Source organism: Pan paniscus, chromosome 20, assembly GCF_029289425.2.
Source record: "Pan paniscus chromosome 20, NHGRI_mPanPan1-v2.0_pri, whole genome shotgun sequence".
Classification (NCBI taxonomy): domain Eukaryota; kingdom Metazoa; phylum Chordata; class Mammalia; order Primates; family Hominidae; genus Pan; species Pan paniscus.
The window spans coordinates 46,796,166-46,823,989 of record NC_073269.2 but is presented as its reverse complement, the minus strand read 5'-3'; the positions used below and the strand labels follow the sequence as shown (position 1 = coordinate 46,823,989).

Here is a 27,824-nt window from a genome sequence, read left to right as displayed (position 1 = left end):
TCTCAAACCCCTGGGCTCAAGCAATCCACCTGCCTCAGCCTCCCAAAGTTCAAGGCTATGGGCATAAGCCACCACACCCAGCCAAGATCCAAATTTTCTTTTTCTAGCTATGCTTCTGAAGGTTCCACTAGCCAATGATTTTAACGTTCCAAGTCTGTGCTCTCCAAGGCAGTAGCCACTAGACATGTGAGCACTTGAAATGTGGCCAGTCTGAATTTTGGTGTAAAGTGTAAAATGCACACCAGATTTTGTGGAGTTAATGTAAAAAAGAATGTAAAATGTCTCATTAATAGTTTTTTGTTGTTGTTGTGCAGTGGTGCGATTTCCGCTCACTGCAACCTCCCCCTTCTAGGTAGGTTCAAGCGATTCCCCTGCCTCAGCTTCCTGAGTAGCTGGGATTACAGGTGCCTGCCACCATGCCTGGCTAATTTTTTTGGTATTTTTAGTAGAAACGGGGTTTCAACATGTTTGTCAGGCTGGTCTCAAACTCCTGACCTCAGGTGATCCGCCTGCCTAGGCCTCCCAAAGTGCAGGGATTACAGGCGTGAGCCACCGCACCCAGCCTTTGTTTGTTTGTTTGTTTTTGAGACAGAGATTTGCTCTTCTTGCCCAGGCTGGAGTGCAATGGCGTGATCTTGGCTCACTGCAGCCTCCACCTTCTGGGTTCAAGCAATTCTCCTGCCTCAGCCTCCCGAGTAGCTGGGATTACAGGTGCCCGCCACCAAGCCTGGCTAATTTTTTGTTCTGTATTTTCAGTAGAGATGGATTTTTGGCATGTTGGCCAAGCTGGTCTCGAACTTCTGGCCTCAGGTGATCTGCCTGCCTTAGCCTCCCAATCTCAGCCGAGATTACAGGCATGAGCCACTGCGCCCGGCCTCATTAATAGTTTTGTTTCTTTGTTTTGTTTGTTGTTGTTTTTGAGACGGAGTCTCATTCTGTCACCCAGGCTGGACTGCAGTGGTGCGATCTCCACTTGGCTGAGATTGGGAGGCTGAGGCGGGCGGATCACCTGAGGCCAGAAGTTCGAGACTGCCTGGCCTCATTAATAGTTTTAATACTGACTACCTGTTGAAGTGATAATACTTTGGGTATGTCAGGTTAAATAAAAATGTATTACTAAAATTAAGTTTCATTTGCTTTGCTTTGTTAGTATGGCCACAAGAAGATTTTAAAGTATATATGTGGCTCGCATTTGTGGCTCGTGTTATATAACTATTGGACAGCACCATTCTAAGCCATCTTATGTCCAAAACAAATTCCAAGTTTCTGAAGCTTCCATCAGTTGGCAATCATAGCTTCATGCTATGGTTTGAATCTACCACCTAGGCTTAAGTGATCCTCCTGGCTTAGCCTCCAGGGTAGCTGGGACTACAGGCATGCACCACAATGCACAGCTAATTAAAAAAAAAAAATTTTTTTTAAGACAGAATCTCGCTCTGTCACCCAGGCTGGAGTGAAATGGCATAATCATGGCTCACTGCAGCCTGACCCTCCTGGACTCAAGTGATCCTCCTCCCTCAGACTCCCAAGTAGCTGGGACAACAGGCATGCACACCACCATGCTTGACTAATTTTTTTCTTTTTTGTAGAGATGGGGTCTCACTATGTTGTGTAGGGTAGTCTCAAACTCCTGGCCTCAAGTGATCCTCTTGCCTTGGCCTCCCAGTGTTGGGATTACAGGCGTGAGCCACCTCTTTTGGCTAGATTGGCCAAATGTTGATGGTTGTTCAAGCCAAGTGTTCACGATACACATGTGGGTTACCTTTACTTCCCTGTATATTTATTTATTTTTTTTTTTTGAGATGGAATTTCGCTCTTGTTGCCCAGGCTGGAGTGCAATGGCACAATCTTGGCTCACCGCAACCTCCGCCTCCTGGGTTCAAGCAATTCTGCCTCAGCCTCCCAAGTAGCTGGGATTACAGGCATGTGCCACCACACCCGGCTAAGTTTGTATTTTTAGTAGAGATGAGGTTTCTCTATGTTGGTCAGGCTGCTCTCGAACTCCCGACCTCAAGTGATCCACCCACCTCAGCCTCCCAAAATGCTGGGATTACAGGTGTGAGCCACTGTGCCCAGCCTTTTTTTTTTTTTTTTTTTTGACACGGAGTCTCGCTCTGTTGCCCAGGCTGGAGTGCAGTGGTACGATCTCAGCACACTGCAACCTCCACCTTCCAGGTTCAAGCAATTCTCCTGCCTCAGCCTCCCCAGTAGCTGGGATTACAGGCACATGCCACAACACCCAGCTAATTTTTGTATTTTTAGTAGAGGCGGGGTTTCGCCACATTGGCCAGGCTGGTCTCAAAGTCCTGTCCTCAAGTGATCCACCCGCCTTGGCCTCCCAAAGTGCTGGGATGACAGGTATGAGCCACCATGCCCGGCCTATTTTTCTCAAATGTACACATCACATCACTCCACTCTGCTCTAAACTCTCACATGGCTCCCACGTTCCTCATAGAGAAGGCATGCTCCTCACCATGTGTGGTTTCCAGGGCCCCAGTGCCCCTCTGTACTCACTTCCTCTCACCCTACACTCCCTCACTCCCTCCCTCCATCTGGCCACAGTGATCTCTAGCTTTTCCTCACACATGCCTAACTACAGCCCACTTCTGGGCCCTTGCACTTGTGGGTCCCTCCACCTAGAAAACTCTTCCCTCAAAACTTTACCTGACTCACCCATCACTTCATTCAGGTCTCCAGTCAAACGCACATCCTCAGAGAGACTTTGCCAGCTATCATTCCCTTCCTATGTATATATACCCATGCTATATTTCATTTTTTTTTCTTTTCTTTTCTTTTTTTTTTTTTGAGACGGAGTTTTGCTCTTGTAACCCAGGCTGGAGTGCAGTGGCACGATCTTGGCTCACTGTGACCTCCACCTCCCGGGTTCAAGCGATTCTCCTGCCTCAGCCTCCCAAGTAGCTGGGATTACAGGTGTCCACCACTATGCCTGGCTAATTTTTGTATTTTTAGTAGAGACGGAGTTTTGCCATGTTGGCTAGGCTGGTCTCAAACTCCTGAGCTCAGGTGATCTGCCTGCCTCAGCCTCCCAAAGTGCTGGGATTACAGGCGTGAGCCACTGTGCCCCATCCCCATGCTATATTTCAGAGAGTAATAAGTGCTATGAGAATGCAATCTGTCTCAGGGCAAGTGCTTGGCCTTGCTCACCACATGGCACACCATATGCATTTAATACATATTTGCTGAGTAAATGAATGCAGGCTGCAGGATCTGCATTCCCAGAAGCAATGCCAGGTGTCCCTGATTCCCTAGGTCCTTTTCTTCCTAGCCACACCATGAAACTAAATTTCCAGCCTAGGTCAGGCACAGTGGCTTACGCCTGTAATCCCAGCACTTTGGAAGGCTGAGGCGGGTGGACCACTTGAGGCCAGGAGTTTGAGACCAGAGTGGCCAACATGGTGAAACCCTTTCTCTACTAAAAATACAAAATTAGCCAGACGTGGTGGTGGGCGCCTGTAGTCCCAGCTACTTGGGAGGCTGAGGCAGGAGAATCACTTGAACCTGGGAGACGGAGGTTGCAGTGAGGTGATATTGTGCCACTGCACTCCAGCCTGGGCAACAGAGCAAGACTCCATCTCAAGAGAAAAAAAAATTTGCAGCCTCCCTGGCAGACAGGTTAGGCCACCGGGCTGGCAGTGTGTGGGTGCCGGCTTTATCCCTAAAACCTTCTGTGTGATCCTCCTGCTATCTTTTCCCATCTGCAGCGGGATGCAGAGGGTCCAGCACGTGACTCCCAGGGTGGCATGATGGAAGGACCCTGGCTCCCAATCACCAGGGGACAGGATTCTGCTGGACACTCACATCCAACCACTATGTGAGCAATAAGCCAATGCCCACTAATGAAGCCACTGAGATGCTGGAATTGTTAGAATTCTTCACCTACCCTCACAAATACAGTCCCACACCTCGCTTGCCCATCCTCTCTTTAGCCTGTTTCATGCTGCGACATCCCATGGAGAGGGTAATAATAGGCAACTGGGAAGGACAGCGGACAGAAGGATGCCCCATGACCGAAGTCCCCAATGACAGGCCTAGAAAAGGGGTCTGAATACACACGAAGCACCTAGAACAGTGCCTAGCACACAGAGGCGCACACAGATATTGGCTGTTGTCATTCCATTGAGAAGGGGGCTGTCAATGGGCTGGGGGTGGCTGGGGGAGGCCACCAGGGGGAGGCAGGAAGCCCGAGGAGGGATGAGGGGCACCTGGGCTTGTCGGCTGCCCCAATCTGGCTGGCGATGCCATCCATCCAGGAGAGAAGGTCGCGGACTTGGCTGTGGAAGCGCAGGGCGTCGGCTGTGGAGCTGACATGCAGGCGGGCATCCTCACAGGCTGACAGCAGCTCTTTCCAACCCTGCAGCACCTCCTGCTCCCGGCTAGCGATGGCCTCAGCATGTTCACCCGCATACACCGTCCGCAGCTGGGCCGCCCCCTCCTGCAGCTGCCGTACCTGAAGGGCATGCCAGGTCGGGCGCCAGCCCTCCACGGGGCCCAGGCTGTGCCCTCCCTCCCGCCATCTGCTCCAGCGCAGAACCTCAAGATATAAGGAGCCTCACACTGTGATCCCACAGCCAGGCTCCTGTCTATCTGCTGCCTGATTTCTCTTTGACTTACCCGCGTTCTGACTTCTTTTAGATCTACTACCACGTCTCTTTCAACCCACTGCCGGATTTCTTTTGGTCTGAGAGCTTTATTTCTATTGGGTCTGCCACCTATGTTTTCAGGCAGGCCCACCCCTACCTTGGGTCTTTCAGGAAACCCCTTTCCACTTTGATGTCTTTTAGATGTGCTAATTTTTTTTTAACTCGGTTTATTTCAAACCCACTCCTTCATAGTAGCCCAGTTTCCTACACGATGGCTGTTCAATTGCCATTAGTCCCCTGCCCAATTTCCATTCATTCTGCTGTATGAGCTCTGCTCACTCTCTTTTGGGTTTTGGGTTTTTTGTTTGTTTGTTTTTCTGAGACAGGGTCTTGCTCTGTTGCCCAGGCTGCAGTGCAGTGGCACAAACACAATTCACTGCAGCCTTGACATCCCGGGCTCAAGTGATCCTCCTGCCTCAGCCTACTAATAGCTGAACTACAGGTGCATGCCACTGTACCAGGATATATACATATATGTTGTAATAGAGATGGAGTCTTACTATGTTGCCCAGGCTCATCTTGAACTCCTGGGCTCAAGCAATCCTCCCAGGTTGGCCTCCCAAAGTGCTGAGATTACAGGCATAAGCCACTGTGCTCAGCCTGCTGCTCACGCTGTTGGTTCAATCTCCTGATTTATTTTGGTGTGACCTCCCCATCTCTAACAGATCCACCACTTATTACTATGAATCTCTCAGCCTGATTTCTAAGTCATTTGTAGGATTTATAAAAAATAACTGGGCTGGGTGCGGTGGCTCATGCCTATAACCCCAGCACTTTGGGAGGCCAAGGTGGGCAGATCACTTGAGGTCAAGAGTTCAAGATCAGCCTGGCCAACATGGTGAAACCCCATCTCTACTAAAAATACAAAAATTAGCTGGGTGTGGTGGCTCGCACCTGTAGTCCCAGCTACTCGAGGCTGAAGTGGGAGAATCGCTTGAACCCGGGAGGCAGAGGTTGCAGTGAGGCGAGATTAGACCACTACACTCCAACCTGGGTGACAAAGAGAGACTCTGCCTCATAATAATAATAATAATAATAATAATAATAATAATAATTGCCAGCTGGGCATAGTAGCTCATGCCTGTAATCCCAGCACTTTGGGAGGCCGAGACGGGTAGATCACCTGAGGTCAGGATTTCGAGGCCAGCCTGGCCAACATGGTGAAATCCCGTCTCTACTAAAAATATAAAAATCAGCCAGGTGTGGTGGCGCATGCATGTAATCCCAGCTATTTGGAAGGCTGAGGCAGGAGAATCGCTTAAGCCTGGGAGGCAGAGGGTGCAGTGAGCTGAGATCGCGCCACTGCACTCCAGCCTGGGTGACAGAGTGAGACCCTGTCTCAAAAATAAACAAACAAACAAACAAAAATTGCCCAACTTCTACCTTCCATTAGAACTGCAACCCAATTTCCTGCTGCCTGAGTTGTATTGGGCCCGCAGCTTCATTTCCATCTGACTGCTCAGATCCACATCCGAATTCTGGCCAGAACCTCTGCCTAATTTCTAATATCTCTGTTGCCTTTTTCATTAAATTCGCCCCCATCAAATTAATTTCAGAAAAGTCATATGATTTCCATCAGAGACCTGTTATCTAAGTTCTTTTTTTTTTTTGAGATGGAGTCTCACTCTGTCGCCCAGGCTGGCGTGCAGTGGCGTGATCTCAGCTCACTGCAACCTCCGCCTCCCGGGTTCAAGCGATTCTCCTGCCTCAGTCTCCTGTGTAGCTGGGATTACAGGTGCCCACCACCATTCCTGCTAATTTTTGTATTTTTAGTAGAGACGGGGTTTCATCATGTTGGTCAGACTGGTCTTGAACTCCTGACCTCATGATCTGCCCGCCTCAACCTCCCAAAGTGTTGGGATTACAGGCGTGAGCCACCGCGCCTGGCCTTGTCTGTAGTCTAATTTCTATCTACACCACAGTCAAATTCCTCTCAGACTTCTCAAAATTCCCTTTAGACCCTTGATCTGGATTTAGGTAAAACTCACAGTTTTAGGAGAACCACTGCCCAATATCTATTGGAAGCTTTTTTTTTTTTTTTTTTTTGAGACAGAGTGTCACTCTTGTCACATAGGCTGGAGTGCAATGGCGAGATCTGGGCTCACTGCAACCTCCTCCTCCCGGGTTCAAGTGATTCTCCTGCCTCAGCCTCCCAAGTAGCTGGGATTACAGGTGCCCGCCACCAGACCTGGCTAATTTTCGTATTTTTAGTAGAGATGGGGTTTCACCACGTTGACCAGGCTGGTCTTAAACTCCTGACCTCAGATGATCCGCCTGCGTTGGCCTCCCAAAGGGAGCCACCACGCCCAGCCAGAAGCTGTTTAATATCTGTGAGACCTTCTAAGGTACCACTTTTCCCTGCCAGTACCTGATTTCTATATACCATTCCATCAGTCCATTTTCTATCTGCTCCATTATCTAATTTCTTCCTGTTCTGTAGTCCGCTTTCTGTCTGTGCCACTGCCTAATTTCGACCTGCTCCACAGCCTGATTTTTGCCCACTCTGCTGCCCACAGCTGTCCAGGCCCTCCCACCTGCCCTGATGGCCACCGGCGCCCCACCTGGGACACGAGGAGCTGCAGGTCATGCTCAAAGGCTCTCAGGGTCCGCTGCATGGAACTGGCACTGGGTCTCGGCTCAGGCGGGGTGGTCAGGCGGGGCAGCCGCCTCCGCTTCTCCTCAATCTGTCCCTGAAGCTCTCGGGCGTCACTGAAGAACTTATGAAGCTCCCGAGAGGCGGCCAGCAGCTGGGCCCGTGTGCCCATGAGCTCCAGCAGCTCAGCCCAGGCCTCGTTCAGTCCGTCCTTCCACTCGGCCATGGTGGCCGCTGCTGTATGGCCACACTCGATCAGCTCATCCACCATCTGGTTCACAGCTGCCAGCCGTTCCCGCCCTGCCGTACCTGTCTCGCTGGCAAACTCTGAGAATTTCTCCTGCAGCACCTGCCATCAGGAAGTGGGGAGGGGGGTGTACAGCAAAGTGAGTAAAGGGGCAGCATACACCAGCCCCCTCCAGCCTACAATGTTTTTTTTTCTTTTTGATACAGAGTCTTGCTCTGTCGCCCAGGTTGGCATGCAGCGGTTCAACAGCCACTTACAGCAACCTTCACCTCCCCAGTTCAAGCGATTCTCCTGCCTCAGCCTCCCAAACAGCTAGGACTACAGGCATGCGCCACCACACCCAGCTGATTTTTTTGTGTTTTTAGTAGAGACGGGGTTTCACTATGTTGGCCAGGCTGGTCTCATACTCCTGACCTCAAGTGATCCACCTGCCTTGGCCTCCCAAAGTGTTGGGATTACAGGCATGAACCACCACACCTGGCAGAGGCTACCATTTTGTGGCAGGTAAGAGTAATGACAATCATCATCATCATCATCATAAAAAATAATATCTAACACTTACTGAACACCTGGCAAGAACAGTAACAAAACAGTAACAATAAAAATAACAATAAGTAACAATAAAATAATAAGCTGATAATAATAACCAACACTGTGTGAGGCAGCATGTGTGCCAAGCAGGGTCCTCAGTGCTTTACATTATATTAACTCATTTGTCTCACAGCAGAGCCATGAGGCGGGTGCTGTTATTATCCTCATACTATAGATGAGGAAACTAAGGCCCAGAGAACCTTAATGGTAGCTCCTGGTATCACTTATTACTAATGATGCTCACCGAGACATGCTCAAAGTCCTGGCCGAGCTCGGGTGAGCCAGCCACCACCTCCTTCTCGGCAATCCAGTGCTCAAGCTCGCTCACCTGGCGGCTGAGCTGGTACAGCCAGTACTGCTGTTCCAGAGCCACCCGGCGCTCCTCACCCAGCTCCTTGAGCGCCACGTACAGGCGGTCCACCTGAGACTGCCGCCGGCTGATCTGCTCGCTGATGGGGGACATGGAGGGGCAGGGATGGACCCCTGAGACTTCTGGGGCAGAGCGTGACCCCCCTAAACCCCCTCCCCAGGACAGGGCTGTGTTTCCTTGGAATCTTCAGACACGGCTGTGTCCCCAGGTAGAGCTCTGTTTTCTTTTCTTTTTTCTTTTTTTTTGGAGACAGGGTCTTGCTCTGTTGCTCAGGCTGGAGTGCAGTGGTGTGATCACAACTCACTGCAGCCTCCACTTCCCATGCTCAAGCAATCCTCCCATTGCAGCCTCCCAAGTGGGACCACAGGCACATGACTCTACACCTGGCTAACTTTTTGATTTCTTTGTAGAGATGAGGTCTCACTATGTTCCCTCTGTTCTCAAACTCCTGGGCTCAAACGATCCTCCTGCCTCAGCCTCCCAGTGTTGAGATTACAGGTGTGAGCCACTACACCTGGCCAGGACTCTGTTTTCTGCAAGTCTTGGGTTCAGAAAGCCCTGCATTTCAGCATGCAGGGAAAGCTCTGCTTCCCTAAATGGATAAGCTCACCTCTATCCAGCCTCACCCAGTTTCCTTTCTTTTTTTTTCTTTTTTTCTTTTTTTTTTTTTTTTTGAGACGGAGTCTTGCTCTGTCACCAGGCTGGAGTGCAGTGGCGCGATCTCAGCTCACTGCAACCTCTGCCACCCAGGTTCAAGCCATTCTCCTGCCTCAGCCTCCCCAGTAGCTAGGACTACAGGCACGTGCCACCATGCCCGGCTAATTTTTTATTTTTAGTAGAGACAGGGTTTCACCATGTTGGCCAAGCTGGTCTCCAACTCCTGACCTCAAGTGATCCGCCCACCTCGGCAGCCTCACCCGGTTTCTATCTCAGTCTCACGCCCCTCCTATCCAGGAACCTCGGTGGGACTCTGGACTCCCAGGTTGGGTCCCCAGCCAATGCATCCCACCTCTAGCCCCAATCTCTGAGCCCACTTGGACAGAGGTCTCTCTCTGTACCTCCTTACAGATTCCATCCCTGGTCCAGGCCTGGAGCTCAGCATCCGCCTACACGAGGCAACATCACCCCACTGCACCAGGAGGTCTCCAGCCCCACCGCCATAGCCAATCTCAGCACAGGCTTTTCTGTCCTCCCAGACACTGAGTAGAAAGAGCCCCTTGCCTGTCCTGAGTAAATTCTTCTCTACCCCAGTCCTAGACATCGCCTACTCTTTTCTCCCCCCACAAGGTCCCCACTACTACACTCAAATCCAGGTGCTCCTGGCCCCACCCTCTCAACCATCCCTGGGCCGTGTCCCCCCATTCCGGCCCGCCCACTTGCCAAATTCGAGGGCTCCAGCACACAGCAAGGAGGCCCTCTCCCACCCAACGTCCAATTCCAGCGCTGCGCCAACTCCCAACAGCGAAGCTTCAGGTCCTACTGGACCATTCCTGTGAACCGGCCACGCGCCCGCCCACCTGTCCGGGTGCCCCATCTCCAGCAGCGCCCGGCACTGGCGCGACAGCTGCGCGATGCTTTCCTCGTAGTTCTCCACGCCTTGCTCCAGCTGCAGGTGTTTCTTGAGCAGCTGCAGGGTGCTCTGTTCGTCCTGGGGGCACAAAGCGCCCACGATGAGGCGGCAGCGGCGGCCCCCAGCTCCAGCGCCCCCAGGCCCTCCGCAACCCCAGCTCGGGCGCACCTTGCCCTTGTCCTCACTCATCATGAGCAGCTCCTGCTCGCCCAGCCACGCCTCCACCTCAGCCACGTCGAAGTAGTACTGCTCCACCTGGAAGGCGGCGTCCAGCACCTGCTGCCGTCGCTCGGCAGCCTCCCGCAGTCCGGCCCAGGCGCTCTGCAGCTGCTCCAGGCCCCGGCGCACTGCCTCTGCCTCCGGGCTGCGCAGCGACGCCAGCGCGCCCGCGCGCTCCAGCACCTCCTCCAGGCGCGGCCCATGCGCCTGGATCTCCCGCCGCAGGCCCTGGGGGCAGGAGGTAAGGGGATGTGGGTGGAGAGGGGGCGTTCCGAGGCCCTGCAAGACCACACGCTCCTCTGCTACTGGCACGGCCCACGGGGCAATTAACAAGCACCCCCAGCTCGCTAACCACGTGCCAAGACCATGTAAACATTTTGCTGATACTCCCTCACTCATCATAACCCTATGCTTGCTGCAGGTGGGAAAACAGGCACAGAGGGGCGAAGTACGGCGCCCAAGAACAAGCAGCCAGTAAGGAGTGACAGGATTTGAACACAGGAGGCTGGTTCCAGAGACTGTGCTCTGAGCCAAGCCGCTTGCCGACCCAAGATGGGCCCTAATAAAGAAACCCTGCAGCTTAGCAGCCGAGGTATCATTTGTATACGGTGAAGTGCACAAATCTTAGGTATACAGTTGCACACATTTGTACAGACACATACACCGGTGTGCCCAGATCAGCGTGCGGAACACTTCCATCCCCCAGAAGGTTCCCTCAACCAGCTCTGTACTTGCAGAGTACCTTATTTAACTTTTTGTGTGCCTTAACCTTATTTACTTACAGAGTACCTTATTTAACTTTTTGTGAGTCTTTTTTAACTTTTTGTGTGCCTTAACGTTATTTAACTTTTTGTGTGACTCAACTGATAAAGATAATAACAGCCAGCAAGTCCTCTTCTTATTTTGCTTTTTTAGAGACAGGGTGTCACTCTATCACCCAGGATGGAATGCAGCAGCTTTAAACTCCTGGGCTCAAGTGATCCTCCTGCCTCAGCCTCCCAAGTGGCTGGGACTACAGGTGTGCACCACCATGCCCCGCTATTTTAAAAAATATTTTTGGAGAGACGAGGTCTTGCTATGTTACTCAGGCCGGTCTTGAACTCCTGGCCTCAAGTGATCCTCCCACCTTGGCTTCCCAAAGTGCTAGGCTTATAAGCATGAGCCACTGTGCCCGGCCAGCCAACGATTCTTGAGTGTCTGCTACCCTGCTACCTGCCAGGTGCTTTGCTAAGTAAGAGCTTTACATAATATAGCCTCACACCTCCTCACTCCCAACCTATGGAGCCAGACAACATTACCATCTCCATTTTACAGATGAGAAGACTGAGGCACAGAGAGAGTGAGGAATTTGCTAAGGTCACACAGCTAGTATCAGGCTGAGATAATCTACCTTGCGGGGTTGTTATAAGGTGATAAACTATGGAGCACTTGGAACTGAGCCTGCATGCACCAAATGCATAATATTTGCAGCTATTTTTTGCTTAACAGCCCCTGTGTATCCAGCACTCTCACTGCACACACAGCTGAGCTCCCCCAATTTTAAGTACTAAGTGCACTTGATCAGTTTCCTCAACCATGACAACGATAAGCCAGTTCTGTCCCCAACACTGTTGACAACCAAGAGTATTTTCATCAAGACAGGAAAACAAAATCTCAGCAAAACTCCAGTCTCTTAAATAACTCTACCTACTGCAGAATGATCAGGAAGCTTCCAAAATAATCTGTAGACCCACCTCCCCACCATCCTTCAGTGCCCTATTCTTCCAACATACATTGTTTGGTGAAATGAGGATAATGACAATATCCACCTCATAGGGTTATAGAGGGGATTAAATTAAATAATCAGCATAAACCCTAAGACAGTACTTAGCACATAGTAAATCTTTTTTTTTTTTAATCTTTTTTTTTTTTTTTTTTTTTGAGACGGAGTCTCGCTCTTGACACTCAGGCTGTATGGCAATGGTGCAATCTTGGCCCACTGCAACCTCCACCTCCTAGGTTCAAGCGATTCTCCTGCCCCAGCCTCCCGAGTAGCTGGGATTACAGGCGCCCGCCACCTCGCCCGGCTAATTTTTTGTGTTTTTAGTAGAGACGCGGTTTCACCGTTTTAGCCAGGATGATCTCGATCTCCTGACCTCGTGATCCACTCGCCTCGGCCTCCCAAAGTGCTGGGATTACAGGCGTGAGCCACCGCACCTGGCCTTAATTTTTTGCATTTTTAGTAGAGACAGGGTTTCACCATGTTGGTCAGGCTGGTCTCGAACTCCTGACCTCAGGTGATCCACCCACCTCAGCCTCCCAAAGTGCTGGGATTTCAGGCATGAGCCACTGCACCCAGCCAGCACATAGTAAATCTTTAATCGATTTTTTTTTTTTTTTTTGAGACAGGGTCTCACTCTGTCACCCAGGCTGGAGTGCAGTGGTGTGATCTTGGCTCACTGCAACCTCTGCCTCCTGGGTTCAAGCGATTCTCCTGCCTCAGCCTCCCAGGTAGCTGGGATTACAGGCACCTTCTACTACGCTCAGCTAATTTTTGTATTTCTGGTAGAGACGGGGTTTCCCCATGTTGCCCAGGCTGGTCTCAAACTCCTGGGCTCAAGTGATCATCCCGCCTTGGCCTCCCAGAGTGCTGGGATTACAGGCATGAGCCACCACACCTGGCACAATGCCTTATTATTATTATTCCTCTTTTATGTCTTGCTTTAGGCTTTGGTGAAATAGTGGCTTTGACCAAGGAACAGGTTCCCTTCGTATGCAGTTTGAGAACCACTGCTCTAAACCAACTCTACTTTAGACGTGGAAACTGAGCCCCAGAGGAATGAACAGATTCAGAGATTTTTTAGGAGCTGAAAGGCCCCCTCCCCCACCTTGCTCAGGTTAGGGGGCAGTAGTATCCTCTTGCTGATTATCTCTGTCCTTTGTCCCTATGGGTGTTTTTGTTTGTTTGTTTTGGGGGACGTGTGTGTGTGAGAGAGAGAGAGATAGGGTCTCATTCTGTTGCACAGGGTGGAGTGCAGTGGGGTGTTCAAGGCTCACTGCAGCTTTGACCTCTGGACTCAAGGGACCCTCCCTCCCCAGCCTCCAGAGTAGCTGGGACTACAGGGGTACACCATCACACCAGGCTAACTCGATGTTTTGTGATTTTGTTTGTTGTTGTTTTACTTTTTCCTTGTCCAATAGCTATTCCCCTTCCTTCTAGTCTCAAGCCCCTGATTTTCCTTTGGGAAACCCCCTTTGCCTCCATCTCAGCCTTGGTAATTAAGCTAAGGCTGATTCCAGCAGCAGGTTCCAGGGGAGGGCGCTTAACCAGGCCAGCCCAAGGAGCAGTCCGAAACCCCATCCATCATGATTAGTTCAGGGATGGGCGTGGGATGCCATGGGCATGGTGAGCCAATGAGAGTTATTCCTGAGACTACTGCTGACATTATTGAGGTGGGAAATTCTCTTCAGTTTTGCTGGTGGGAGGTAAACCTGAATCCATTGGAGGCCTTTTATCACCAGGAGAGGAGGACTGGCCTAAGAAGAAAACTCATGCAGAAAAACAAACAGGCCGGGCGCGGTGGCTCACACCTGTAATCTCAGCACTTTGGGAGGCTGAGGCGAGTGGATCACTTGAGGCCAGGAGTTCGAGACCAGCCTGGCCAACCTGGTGAAACACCCCACCCCCCGCCGTCCATCTCTACTAAAAATACAAAAATTAGCCAGGTGTGGTGGTGCACACATGTAATCCCAGCTACTTGGGTGGCTGAGGCAAGAGAATCGCTTGAACTCAGGAAGTGGAGGTTGCAGTGAGCAAAGATTGTGCCACTAAACTCCAGCCTGGGCAACAAAGCAAGGCTCCATCTCAACAAAAAAAAAATAGAGCCAAGAGTCATGAAAATATATGGCAGCACCTGGATACATCTGTATCTGCTGTCCACAGTCTTGTTAATTCCAAAAGCCAATACATTCATTGTTTTGGCTTTAACCACCTTCAGCTGTTTCTATCACATGTATCCAAATGTCCTAACTCGCTCCCTCACCTGGCTCTGCTCACCTGGTTCTTTTTGATGTGCTGCTGGACCGCCTGCAAACCGTTGCCTCGCTCTGTCTGCATGGCCAGTGGCAGCCGCTCCTGAACCCATGCCTGGAGAGGACACAGGAAGCAGGTCAAGGGGAGAATGCATCCAAGAACCCCTGCATCGCAACTAAACTTTAAACCTGCACGGCATCCCAGGCCCTTCCTTGCCTAAGAGCCCAGTTGAATCTTCAGCCTCCTCCATTTTTTGTTTTTTTTTTTTCTTTGAGATGGGATCGAATCCCCAGGCTCAAATAATCCTCCTACCTCAGCCTCCCATGTAGCTGGGACTACAGGCACCACCACACCTGTCTCAGTCTCCTCTGTTGACATACTCTTTCTTGCTCTCTGCACTTAAGCCAGGCTCACACCGTTGGCCTTTGCACATACAGGTCTTGTTTCCTATCATATTCCTAACCACCCTCAATTGTCACTGTCTGGGGACAAGTCTGTTTTCCCCGTTGGACTCTGAACCCTCTGGGGCACAATGGGGTCTGCCTTGGCCACCCCTGTGGTCCCACTATCATCCAAACACAGGGCTGGGGCTAGAATGATCAACTGAGTGAGCAAATGAATGAGCAAATCAGGAAATTGAGTGATGGAATGAGGAACAGAGGAGTGAATGAATGAATAGTAAGTAAATAAATGAGTGGAGGAAAGAACAAACTATGGATGAGTGAATAAATAAATGAGTGACTTCATGAATAAATCAACGAATGATTCAAAGTGAGTAAATGAGTGTGAATGAATGAATGAGTGAAGGACTGAATGCGTCTTTCAGCGTATGAGTGGGAGGGTCTCAGCCTTCTCCATCTTCAGCCCCGCCCCATGCCCACCTTCTCCGCTCCCCCGCCCCGCCCCGCCCCAGGCCCCTGCGCTGGCCTCACCAGCTCGTCGTCCAGGTCGTGCGCCACCTGGTGCAACTCCTTGGAGGCCAGCAGCAAGCGGCGGCGCTCCTGCAACGGCTCGAGCAGGCGCACCAGGCGCTCGCCCACCGCGTTCTGCCGCTCACCCACCAGCTCCTTGCTCGCCGGCTCCAGCGGCAGCGCCGCCGTCTGCGCCTGCAGCTCTCCCACCTCGCGGTACCACTCCTCCACCTGCGACTCCATGGACTGTGGGGACAGAGGCAGGGTCAATGGGCCCCACCCGCCCTCCTGATCCTGCTGTGGCTCTCCAGTACCCTTATGGTGACAGCCAGACCCCTCACCGCGGCCCACCCTTCCACCCTCTCCTTGTTCAGACCCCTCCAGGAGCGATGCGCTCCGCATGAACCTGCATCACACTAAGCTAGTCCCTGCCTCGGAGCCTTTGCCTTTGCTGTTTCCTCTGCCAGGCATGCTCTTCCTTGTCAATCAGATTTCAGCTGGAGTATTACCTTCTCAAAGAGGCTTACCTGACCCCGGAACTAAAGTGGTCCATTAATTCACTAATTCCCAGAACAACCCTTCAAGATTGGTAGTCTCCCTGTTTTACAGATGAGGAAACCGAGGCCAAGAGAAGTTAAAGAATTTGTCCAAAGAGTCAACTTTCCAAAATTATTACCATCAAATATAGTAATAATTTTTTGTTAACGCTTTTTTTTTTTTTTTTTTTTTGAGATGGAGTCTCGCTCTGTTGCCCAGGCTGGAGTGCAATGGCGTAATCTTGGCTCACTGCAACCTTCACCTCCTGGCCTCAAGCGACTCTCCCGCCTCAGCCTCCTGAGTAGCTGGGATTACAGGCACCTGCCATCATGCCCGGCTAATTTTTGTATTTTTGTAGAGATGGGGTTTCACCATATTGGCCAGGCTGGTCTTGAACTCCTGACCTCAGGTGATCCGCCCACCTTGGCCTCCCAAAGTGCTGGGATTACAGGCGTGAGCCACGGCACCCAGCTGAATTTTTTTTTTGTTTTTTGTTTTTTGGAGACGGATGAACAAATCAGCCTGGGTGCTGTGTCATCCAGGCTGGAGTGCAGTGGGCAACCTCAGCTCACTGCAACCTCCACCTCCCAGGTTCAAGTGATTCTCGTGCCTTGACCTCCCAAGTAGCTGGGACTACAGGCACCTGACACCATGCCTTGCTGATTTTTTGTATTTTTAGTAGAGATGGGGTTTCACCATGTTGGTCAGGCTGGTCTCAAACTCATAACCTCAAGTGATCTGCCCATCCTGGCCTCCCAAAGTGCTGGGATTACCGGATAAAAAAATTTGATAGTAAGAAATTATCAAAAATAAATGCAAAGCTATAGTAATTTGGATGGCTGGTGTGTCATAGGAATAGACAGAAAGTGCAAAAGCAGACCCAAATACACAGGAAAATTCATGTGTTTCATAGGTGCCAATTCAAATCCCCAAGGGAAAGATGGATTATTTAATGAATGGTCATGGGCCAATGGCTAACCAATTTAGCTGGATCTTTTCCTTGCTGTTTGTACTGAAAACAATTCCAGATGGATTAAAGACCTAAACGGAGTAAGTAAATCCATAAGGCACTAAAAGAAAACCTGGGCAAATGCTTTTATAATGTTGGGATGGAGAAAAATCTTTCCAAGCATAAAAAACATAAAGGGAAAGATTTATAATTTGATCACATAAAAATACTTCTGCATCAGCCAACAGACATATGAAAAAATGCTCACCATCACCGGTCATCAGATAAATGCAAATCAAAACCACAATGAGATATCATCTCACACCAGTTAGAATAGAGATCATTAAAAAGTCAGGAAACAACAGATGCTGGAGAGGATGTGGAGAAACAGGAACACTTTTACACTGTTGGTGGGAATGTAAATTGGTTCAACCATTGGGGAAGACAGTGTGGCGATTCCTCAAGGATCTAGAACTAGAAATACCATTTGACCCAGTGATCCCATTACTGGGTATATACCCAAAGGATTATAAATCATGCTACTATAAAGACACATGCACACGTATGTTTATTGTGGCACTATTCACATTAGCAAAGACTTGGAACCAACCCAAATGTCCATCAATGATAGACTGGATTAAGAAAATGTGGCACATATACACCATGGAATACTATGCAGCCATAAAGAAGGATGAGTTCATGTCCTTTGTAGGGACATGGGTGAAGCTGGAAACCATCATTCTGAGCAAACTATCGCAAGGACAGAAAACCAAACACCGCACGTTCTCACTCATAGGTGGGAGCTGAACAATGAGAACACTTGGACACAGGGCAGGGAACATCACACACTGGGGCCTGTCGTGGGGTGGGGGGAGGGGGGAGGGATATCATTAAGAGAAATACCTAATGTAAATGACGAGTTAATGGGTGCAGCACACCAACATGGCACATGAATTCCTATGTAACAAACCTGCACGTTGTGCACATGTACCCTAGAATTTAAAGTATAATTAAAAAAAAATTAAAAAATACTTCTGCATCAACCAAAATTTCATAGAGTTAGAAGGCAAATGACAAACTGTAAAAACTGATATGTATCAGTGCAAGGAACTAGTTTAACAATCAAAGAATTTCCCTCCATCCTGCTTTGTCTTCACAGTGCTTACCACCATCAGACAACTCTCTTAATTTGTGTGTGTGTTTTGTTTTTTGACAGGGTCTTGCTCTGTCATCCAGGTTGGCATGCAGTAGGGAGATAATAGCTCTCTGCAGCCTTGAACTCCTGGGCTCAAGGGATCCTCTTGCCTCAGCCTCCCAAGTAGCTAGGACTACAAGCACACACCACCATGCCCAGCTCATTTTTGAAATTTGTCATAAAGATGGGGTCTTGCTATGTTGCCCAGGCTGGTCTTGAACTCCTGGACTCAAACTATTCTCACGTTGGCCTTCCAAAGTGCTGGGATTACAGGTGTGAGCCACTGCACTCAGGTACTTTTGTATTTTTATTGGTCCCTTGCTTCCAGAATGTGACCCACATGATGGGAGGGGCTGTGTCACACTCACTGCTATATTCTTGAAAGCCTAGAACAATTGTTGGTACACAATAGGCCTCCAGTTATGATTTGTTCAATGCATACATGAATGACATCAGCAAAAAAAAAGGACTGCCCAAAAAGAGAAATGGGCATCAGATGTGAACAGGCAACAGACAAAACAAGGATATGAAAAGATGCCCAGTCTTATTAATAAGCTGGAAAATAGAAATTAAAACAAGACTTCCTTTTCTTTTTTCTTTTCTTTCTTTTTTTTTTTGAGATGGAGTTTTGCTCTTTTTGCCCAGGCTGGAGTGCAATGGCATGATCTCGGCTCACTGCAACCTCTGCCTCCTCAGTTCAAGTGATTCTCCTGCCTCAGCCTCCTGAGTAGCTGGGATCACAGGCACACATCACCACGCCCAGTTAATTTTGAATTTTTTTTTTTTTTTTTTGAGGCAGAGTCTCGCTCTTTCACCCAGGCTGGAGTGCAATGGTGCTATCTTGGCTCACTGCAAGCTCCAAGCTCTGCCTCCTGGGTTCACGGCATTCTCCTGCCTCAGCCTCCCAAGTAGCTGGGACTACAGGCGCCCACCACCATGCCTGGCTAATTTTTTTTGTATTTTTAGTAGAGATGGGGTTTCACCATGTTAGCCAGGATGGTCTTGATCTCCTGACCTCGTGATCTGCCTGCCTTGGCCTCCCAAAGTGCTGGGATTACAGGCGTGAGCCACCATGCCTGGCCAGTTTTGAATTTTTAATAGAGATGGGGTTTCACCATGTTGGCCAGGCTAGTTTTGAACTCTTGACTACACGTGATCCACCCACCTTGGCCTCCCAAAGTGCTGGGATTACAGGAGTGAGCCACTGTGCCTGGCCAAGGCATTCTTTTCTACACTTTAGGTTGGCAAAAATGTAAAAGACTTATAGTATCTAATGCTGGCAAAGATGTTTGGAGATGGGCACACTCAGCCACTGTCAGTGGTGGCATAAATTGGTAGAGCCTTTTTGGAAGGCAATTTGGCAGGTCTTTGCATCAAAATGCAAAATATGCATCTGCTTGACCCAGCACTTGCATTTCTAGTAATATAACTAAAGAAATACTGTCATAGGCCAAGTGCAGTGGCTCACGCCTGTAATCCCAGCACTTTGGGAGGCCAAGGCAGGCAGATCACAAGGTCAGGAGTTTGAGACCAGCCTGGCCAACATGGTGAAACCCCATCTCTACTAAAAATACAAAAATTAGCTAGGCGTGGTGATGCATGCCTGTAATCCCAGCTACTTGGGAGGCTGAGGCAGGAGAATTGCTTGAACTTGGGAGGTGGAGGTTGCAGTGAGCCGAGATCACGTCGCTGCAGTTCAGCCTGGGTGACACAGCAAGACTCCATCCCGAAAAAAAAAATTTTAAATAATAATAATAATATATTTTTTTAAGAAAAAAAAAAGAAATACTGGCACAGATGCACAAAGTTGTAGTATCACAGCAGAGTTTTTAATGGGAAAAAACTGGAAGCAATCTCAATGCCCATCAAGAGAGAAATGGTTAAGTCAGGTGCAGCAGCTCATGCCTGTAATCCCAGCTACTTAGGAGGTTGAGGTGGGAGAAATGCTTGAGCCCAGGAGTTTGAGACCAGCCTGGGCAACACAGCTAGACCCCCTCTCTTAAAAAAAAAAAAAAAAAAGAGTAAAATGGTTAAACAAATCCAGACCAGTATGGAATAATAGCCAAGTGTTACTGTTAAGAAGAAAAAGCATGCTGGGTGCGGTGGCTCATGCCTGTAATCCTAGCACTCTGGGAGGCCAAGGCGAGTGGATCACCTGAAGTCAGGAGTTTGATACTTGCCTGGCCAACATGGTGAAACCCCATCTCTACTAAAAACACAAAAAATTAGCCAGGCGTGATGGCAGACACCTGTAATCCCAGCTACTCGGGAGCCTGAGGCAGGAGAATCACTTGAACTCGGGAGGCAGAGGTTGCAGTGAGCCGAGATCATGCCACTGCACTCCAGCCCGGGCAACAAAAGCAAAACTCCATCTCAAAAAAAAAAAAAAAAAAAAAAAAGCCAGGCACAATGGCTCACGTCTGTAATCCCAGCACTTTGGAAGGCTGAGGCGGGCGGATCACGAGGTCAAGAGATAGACACCATCCTGGCCAACATGGTGAAACCCGGTCTCTACTAAAAATACAAAAAATTAGCCGGGCATGGTGGCAGGCGCCTGTTATCCCAGCTACTTGGGAGGCTGAGGCAGGAGAATTGCTTGAACCCGGGAGGCGGAGGTTGCAGTGAGCTGAGATCACGCCATTGCGCTCCAGCTTGGGCAAAAAGAGTGAAACTCAGTCTCAACAACAAACAAACAAACAAAAAAGAAGAAGAAGAAGCAATTTAGAACCTACCTATGAATATAAATTTATAGTGGATTGCACATGCATAAAAATTCCCTGGAGTAAACAAGAAGTTCATAACAGATGGTACTTACTGGGGGAGGGGATGAGAACTTAATGAATGGGGAACAGGGATGAAGGGGATAATTTTCCCATGGGATTTCCCTAGAGGTTTTGATGTCTTCACCATGAAAATTTATTTATTCAAAAATTGAAATTAAACATGAAAAGCAAATAATATAAAAACATTAAACATCCATATAGGTACACTTGTAAATGCACAGAAAGACGTCTAGATGGATGCACACCAAATAACTGAGGCTCTCTTTGGGATGTGGGATTGGGAGGCAGATAGGAGTGAGACTTTATGTTTTACTGAAGACTGCTCGGTTAGTAAAATTTTTTCCCAAAAGAATATATTCATATATTACCCTTGTAATTCTAAACAGATGGAGGAAAGCTAGAGAAGAAAACAAAATAACAATTAAAAAATTAAGTGGTAGCAGATTACCACAAATGACTGCAAAACAAAACCCCAAACTCAAGAACCAAGCCAAGACTTCTTGATTCAAGGTTCTGTAGTGCAGAGTTGTTGGTTTTGCCTGCCCAAAATCCATCCTCTCCTTCCAAATACATCAAAACTCACTCTCAGGTCCTGAGCTTCCTGAAGGGCAAATGAAACCTAGAGAGTCATGGGTAATCACATGACCCAAATGGGGCCAATCAGAACACTGAAAACACCCTGGTCATAAAGATTGGGTCAGATACGAGCACGTAACCTTAGATGGGCCAATGAAAACTCTTCCCACTTTTTCTTTTTTGGTAGAGGTGGGGTCTCGCTGTGTTGGCCAGGCTGGTCTCCAACTCCTGGCCTCAAGCAATCCTCCCATCTTGGCCTCCTAAAGTGTGGGATTACAGGTGTGAGCCACTGTGCCCGGCCACTCTCCCCATTTTCGCCAGGAAAATGTGTGTGCACAGAAGAGATGCTCTCTTTCCCATGGGCTTCCTAAGTTGGGAGGAGGTAGGCCGGGCATCCTGGGGTCATCCTGCCAACATCAGGGACTCCCTGACCATGAGGCCAACACAGAAGAAAGCGGTGCTCAGAAATAAAGACAAGGAGATTTGTGAAGACGTAATTTGAGTTACTGATCACTCCACCCCTCAGACCCCGAGCCAGCACCTTCATAAATTGAAGACATAATTTGTGAATTATGAAGACATAATTAGCCGAGATTGCGCCACTGCACTCCAGCCTGGGCAACAGAGTGAGACTCTGTCTCAAAAAACAAACAAACAAAAAAAACAAAAAAAAAAAAAAGGAAAGAAAGAAAGGATGGGGTCCCTTGCCTTGAGTCCCAATAAGGCAAGGACTGGGACTGTATAGTCCCTGAATGTGCACTCCTCTCCTAGGCCATGCTGAGCTGGATACAAAAACATGGGACAGAGAAGCAGAACATGGGGAGGAGGGTGTTTCCTTGGCCAGAGAAACAGCTTTGCTTAGGGTGGGTGTGGGCCTGGAAAAAGTGTGGGGTCCCCAGGGACAGAGCCTGGCAGCTGCAAAGCCTCTAGTGCATTTTCTCATCTGGCAGGAGACCAGTCCCCCACCTCTCCAAGCAGGAGCCTGTGGCTGAGGCCGACCAGCTGGCCAGGTCCCTGAGGGCTGGGGAGCCGGGACTTGAGACTCCACCATCTGGCTTCTTGGCCAGGAAGCACAGCTTGGCGACAGGCCCCGAGAGAGGATTCTGGGTCACGTGGCCAGGACCTGGGAGGTGGGGTCCCAGAGAGCCTGCTGCAGCAGCGGGTGTGGTGCGGGATGAGGGAGAGGACACAAGGAGGACATGAGGAACAAGGGAAGGAGGCAGAGACAGAGAAGTCAAATAAAAAGAGACAGAGAGACTGGGGTGGTGGCTCACGCCTGTAATCCCAGAACTCTGGGAGGCCAAGGTAGGCAGATCACCTGAGGTCAGGAGTTCAAGACCAACCTGGCCAACATGGTGAAACCCCATCTCTACTAAAAATACAAAAATTAGCCGGGCGTGGTGGCTCACGCCTGTAATCACAACTACTTGGGAGGCTGACGCAGGAGAATCGCTTGAATCTGGGAGGCGGAGATTGCAGCAAGCTGAGACTGTGCCATTGCACTCCAGCCTGGGTGACAGAGTGAGATTCTGTCTCAAAAAGAAAAAATAAAAATAAAAAAATACAAAAATTAGCCAGGCATGGTGGCGGGTGCCTGTAATCCCAGCTACTCGGGAGGCTGGGGAATCGCTTGAACCTGGGAGGCGGAGATTGCAGTGAGCCAAGATCGCGCCACTGCACTCCAGCCTGGGTGACAGAGTAAGATTCTGTCTCAAAATAAATAAATAAAGAGACAGAGAGAAGGGAGTGAGAGAGTAGGACAGAGAGGGACACAAAGGGAAGAGAGAGACACAGAGATGGCGACGGGAGGACAGGACAGAGGCTGAGGGGGACAGATCGCTCACACACTGCACACCACTACACCCCTCAGACCCCGAGCCAGTACCTCCCTCAGCCCAGCCTGGCCCCAGTGCCCTAAGGGTGGATGGGACAGCCAGGAAACGTGCCAGGCTGGATGGCAGCCAACCCCTCTCCTGTGTATGCCCCAGGGGACAGCAGGGCCTTGGCAGGTCCCTTCCCCAGTAGCAGCTCCTGAGGGGCAGCTGGGCTCCGTCTGGGTGCCATGGCCCACACAGTCACTTCCTGCCTCGGGCTCCCTCTGCTGGGAAAAGGGCCCAGGAGTCTCATGCTGGAGCCTGCCTCTGGCACCCATCACTGTGTGACCCCAGGGCCACTCCCTTGTCTCCTCTGGGCTTCAGCCCCTCCCTTGAACAATGGGGACCCCCATCTCATGGTTTGCTGGGCTTGGTTGAGACTGAACCCCCTACAGGGAGGGAAGAGCTAACTCTGTACTCTGGCTAAAGCAGGAGGCCCCAACTCCTTCCTCTAAAACCTAAATAGTACAAAAGAAGGTCAAAGATGGTCAAGCTCGCCAGTAGCATTGGAAAAAAATACAAATACACACACTGCAGTGAGATACCACTTCCCAGCCATCGGACTGAGAAAGATCTAAAATGTCTGACAAAACCAAGTGTTGGCAAGGACGAGAGGAAACAGGAGCTCATGTGTACTGCTGGGGAGAGAGTGAGCAGCCACAGAAGGACCTGGGCAGGCAATTTGGCAAAAGCAAGTGAGCTAAAGATGGTTCTAACTTTTAACACTATATAAATATTTCATTTACCACCTGCAAATTACTTTTCTTTTTTTTTTTTTTTTTTTGAGATGGGGGTCTCACTCTGTCGACCAGATTGGAGTGCAGTGACACGATCACAGCTCACTGCAGCTTCAACCTCCTGGGCTCAAGTGATCCTCCCACTTCAGCCTTCTGAGTAGCTGGGAACACAGGCATGTGAATCTCGCTATGTTGCCCAGGCTGGTCTGGAACACCTGGGCTCAAGCAATCCTCCTGCCTTGGCCTCACAAAGTGCTGGGATTACAGGCATGAGCCACTGTGCCCAATCATCCATGTTGCTTTTTTAAAATGTGTTTTGGGGCCAGGTGCAGTGGCTCACGCGAATAATCCCAGCACTTTGAGGGGCTAAGGCAGGAGAACTGTTTGAGCCCAGGAGTTTGTGACCAGCCTGGGTAACATAGTGAGACCCCATCTATCAAAAAATAAAAATAAATTAAAATTAAAAAGCAGCATGGAGAGGGGTAAATGCCCCAAATGGAATATGAACAAAAACAAATGAAGTAACCGTGTATCACATAAGTAACAACCAAAGCGAAGGTGAAACAACTAGCTTTTGAAAACAGTAGAGTGATGGTGATATGCTCTCAGTTTTATGACAGTTAAAATTAAAGACTGGCCAGGCACGGTGGTTCATGCCTATTATCCCAGCACTTTGGGAGGCCGAGGCGGGCGGATCACTTGAGGTCAGGAGTTTGGGACCAGCCTGGACAACATGGCGAAACCCCATCTCTACTAAAAATACAAAAATTAGCCGGGTATGGTGGCGGGTGCCTGTAGTCCCAGCTACTCGGGAGGCTGAGGCAGGAGAATCACTTGAACCCAGGAGGCAGAGGGTTGCAGTGAGCCGAGATTGTGCCACTGAACTCCAGCCTGGGTGACAAGAGCAAAACTTGGTCTAAAAAAAAAAAAAATTAAAGACCTGTGAATAAATACTGAATCTTAGATTTGTTGGGTCAGCAGTTCTGAAACCACTTAATGCATTATGTCTTTTCACCTTCACAATGTCCTTATGAGGTCAGAAATATCATTATGCCCATTTTACTGAAGAAGAAAATGAGGCACAGCCAGGCGCGGTGGCTCATGCCTGTAATCCCAGCACTTTGGGAGGTGGAGGTGGGTGGATCACTTGAGGTCAGGAGTTTGAGACCAGCCTGGCCAACATGGTGAAACCCCGTCTCTACTAAAAATACAAAAATTAGCCAGGCGTGGTGGCAGGTGCCTGTAATCCCAGCTACTCAGGACGCTGAGGCAGGATAATCACTTGAAGCCAGGAGGCGGAGGTTGCAGTGAGCCGAGGTCATGCCACTGCACTCCAGCCTGGGCAACAGAGTGAGACTCCCTCTTAAAAAAAGAAAAAGAAACTGAAGCACGGAGAGAAAAGTAACCTCCTTGGGCTATCCGGGTGATAAGGCACAGAGCCAGGGCTTGACCCAGGCAGCCCAGCGCCAGCATCCATGCCCTTCACTGAGATGCTCTGCTGCTTCCCACACTCCTGCTATCCACCAGGGGGTGAGCATTGAGGTCCTTCCCATTGCAAGGAGAAGGCATCTGAGGCTCAGAGGGAGAGACAAAGGCAGCAAGTGGGAGAGCTGTGACTCAGAACCAGACCTGCTGGAGTCCCAAGTCTGTGCCTTCAGCCACTGCAAAACACTGCTGGGGAAGAATTAGTAATCACTGCAAGATAATTATGAATCCTAGCAATAGGCTGGGGCAGTGGCTCACGCCTGGAATCCCAGCACTTTGGGAGGCCGAGGTGGGTGGATGCTTCAGCCCGGGATCTTGAGACCCATAGTCCAAGCTTCTTCACCCTGTCCTGTGCAGGACTGACCTGCATGGACCAGCCCTCCTGTCCTCTGGCTTCCATGTGGGTTGGCCTCAAACATGGCTTATACTTCTCAGTGCAAAATGAAAACACAAGGTCCCTTGTTCAAATATTTATTAAGAATTTTATCCAGGGGCAGTGCTTCACCCCTGTAATCCCAGCACTTTGGGAGACTAACGTAGGAGGATCACTTGAGGCCAGGAGTTTGAGACCAGCCTGGGCAACACAGTGAGGCCCCTGTCTCTATAAAATACTACAAAAATTATCTGGGCGTGGTGGCACACGCCTGTAGTCCCAGCTACTCAGGAGGCTGAGGTGACAGGTTCACTTGAGTCCAGGAGTTCAAGGCTGCAGTGAGCCATGATCACGCCATTGCACTTCAGCCTGGGTGACAGAGGTAGAAACTGCCTCAAAAACAAAAAAATTCAAGACATCAATAGTAGGGCATTAAACCAAGCATGGAGCCCTGTGTCACTGCACGGGCAAACACCCATGAAGCCAGCCCTGGTTGACAAAGGGAAGCCCAGAGGAAAGTGAGTCTGGGGTATTATCTCCCCAGCTCTTCCCTGCTATGGTGCCATGGTCTGGCTGCCGTTCTTTCTTTCTTTCTTTTTTTTTTTTTTTTTGAGACAGAGTCTCACTCTGTCACCCAGGCTGGAGTGCAGTGGTGCAATCTTGCCTCACTGCAACCTCCGCCTCTCAAGTTCAAGCGATTCTCATGCCCCAGCCTCCCGAGTAGCTGGGATTACAGGCATGTGCCACCACGTTCGGCTAATTTTTGTATTTTTAGTAGAGACGGGGTTTTGCCATGTTGCCCAGGTTGGTCTTGAATTCCTGATCTCAAGTGAACCACCCGCCTTGGCCTCCCAAAGTGCTGGGATTACAGGCGTGAGCCACTGCGTCTGGCCATGGCTGCCGTTCTTGACTAAGAGTGCCAGCTCCTATCTGGCAACTCTCCCCTTCCAAGTTCCAATAACTTTTCCTTCTCTACCTTCTCTGGCTAGGGAGGAGCAAAAGCTCCCCTCCATGAGTCCCACAGCCCTATATGCTTCCTGCAGCTTCCCCGTTCTCCACTCACACCTTTGTCAAGAAACTCAAGTTTTCTGCAGGTGAGCCTGCTTCTGTTTCTGGCTGGGACCCTGACAGTCAGATGCCCCTTTCTTGCAGGCTTACCACATCCTGGGCACTGTGCTAAGTGGCTCCTTTCTGTGCACATCCCCACCTGGCCCTGGGAGACCTGCACTGATGATAGAGTCCTATTTAAGAGGGAGGACAGAGGCTCAGGGAGGGACTAAAGGTGGTATTGAATAGCCACTTGGTAGCCATGTGACCTCTGTGAGCCACGGATCCTTTCTGTGCTGTGGTTTTCTGCTGGGTGGGGATAATAACAGGACCTCCCTCATGGGGCTGTTGGGGAGGAGAGAGGAGTTAACAGTGCCCAGCACATTTTGTACATCAGCAGTTCTCAAACCGTGGCCAAGGAACCCCTGGGGGATCCCTGAGATCTTTTCAAGGCATCTGCAAGGTTACAACTATTTTTATAAAAATACTAAGATGTTATTTGCCTTCACCATTCTCATTCTCTCTCCAGCATGCAGCAGTGTTTTTCAGAGACCTGATGACCTGTGCTAGTGAAATGGATTGAATACAGACACGGATGGGAGAAGCTAGCTCTCTTCTATTCTAGACATGAAAGAGAACTACAGTCTGGATGCCATGGCTCATGCCTGTAATCCCAGCACTTTGGGAGGCCAAGGCAGGCCGATCACCTGAGGCCACGAGTTCGAGACCAGCCTGGGCAACATGCTGAAACCCCATCTCTACTAAAAATACAAAAATTAGCCAGGCTTGGTGGCACAGGCCTGTAATCCCAGCTACTCCAGAGACTGAGGCAGGAGAATTGCTTGAACCCAGGAGGCAGAGGTTGCAGTGAGCCGAGATCAAGCCACTGCACTCCAGCCTAGGTGGCAGAGCCAGACTCCGTTTTAATTTTTTTTTTTTAGTTCAATAAATAGAGATAAAGACTGGCCAACATAGTGAGATTCTGTTTCTTAAAAAAAAAAATCAATCAGGCATGGTGGTGTGGGTCCGTAGTCCCAGCTACTTGCGGGACTGAGGGAGGAGCATCACTTGAGCCCCAGAGGTTGAGGCTGCAG

The 27,824-nt window shown here is 49.7% G+C and overlaps 1 protein-coding gene across 5 annotated transcripts in view; it reads right to left on the bottom strand.

Moving 5' to 3' along the window:
* Positions 1–27,824, bottom strand: part of SPTBN4 (spectrin beta, non-erythrocytic 4) — a 105,991-nt gene that overhangs the window by 11,768 nt on the left and 66,399 nt on the right. For 4 of the 5 annotated variants that reach the window (XM_034945099.4, XM_034945101.3, XM_034945102.3 and 1 more), the window contains exons 21-27: positions 15,196–15,420; positions 14,288–14,377; positions 10,201–10,479; positions 9,980–10,110; positions 8,337–8,541; positions 7,223–7,603; positions 4,224–4,468 (exon numbers count right to left, since the gene is read on the bottom strand). In XM_034945099.4, coding sequence (XP_034800990.2) covers positions 4,224–4,468; positions 7,223–7,603; positions 8,337–8,541; positions 9,980–10,110; positions 10,201–10,479; positions 14,288–14,377; positions 15,196–15,420 — 1,556 coding nt within the window. Of the gene's footprint in view, positions 1–3,598; positions 4,469–7,222; positions 7,604–8,336; positions 8,542–9,979; positions 10,111–10,200; positions 10,480–14,287; positions 14,378–15,195; positions 15,421–27,824 lie in introns of those variants that run through there. The other variant, XM_057300653.2, reaches the window with a different exon arrangement.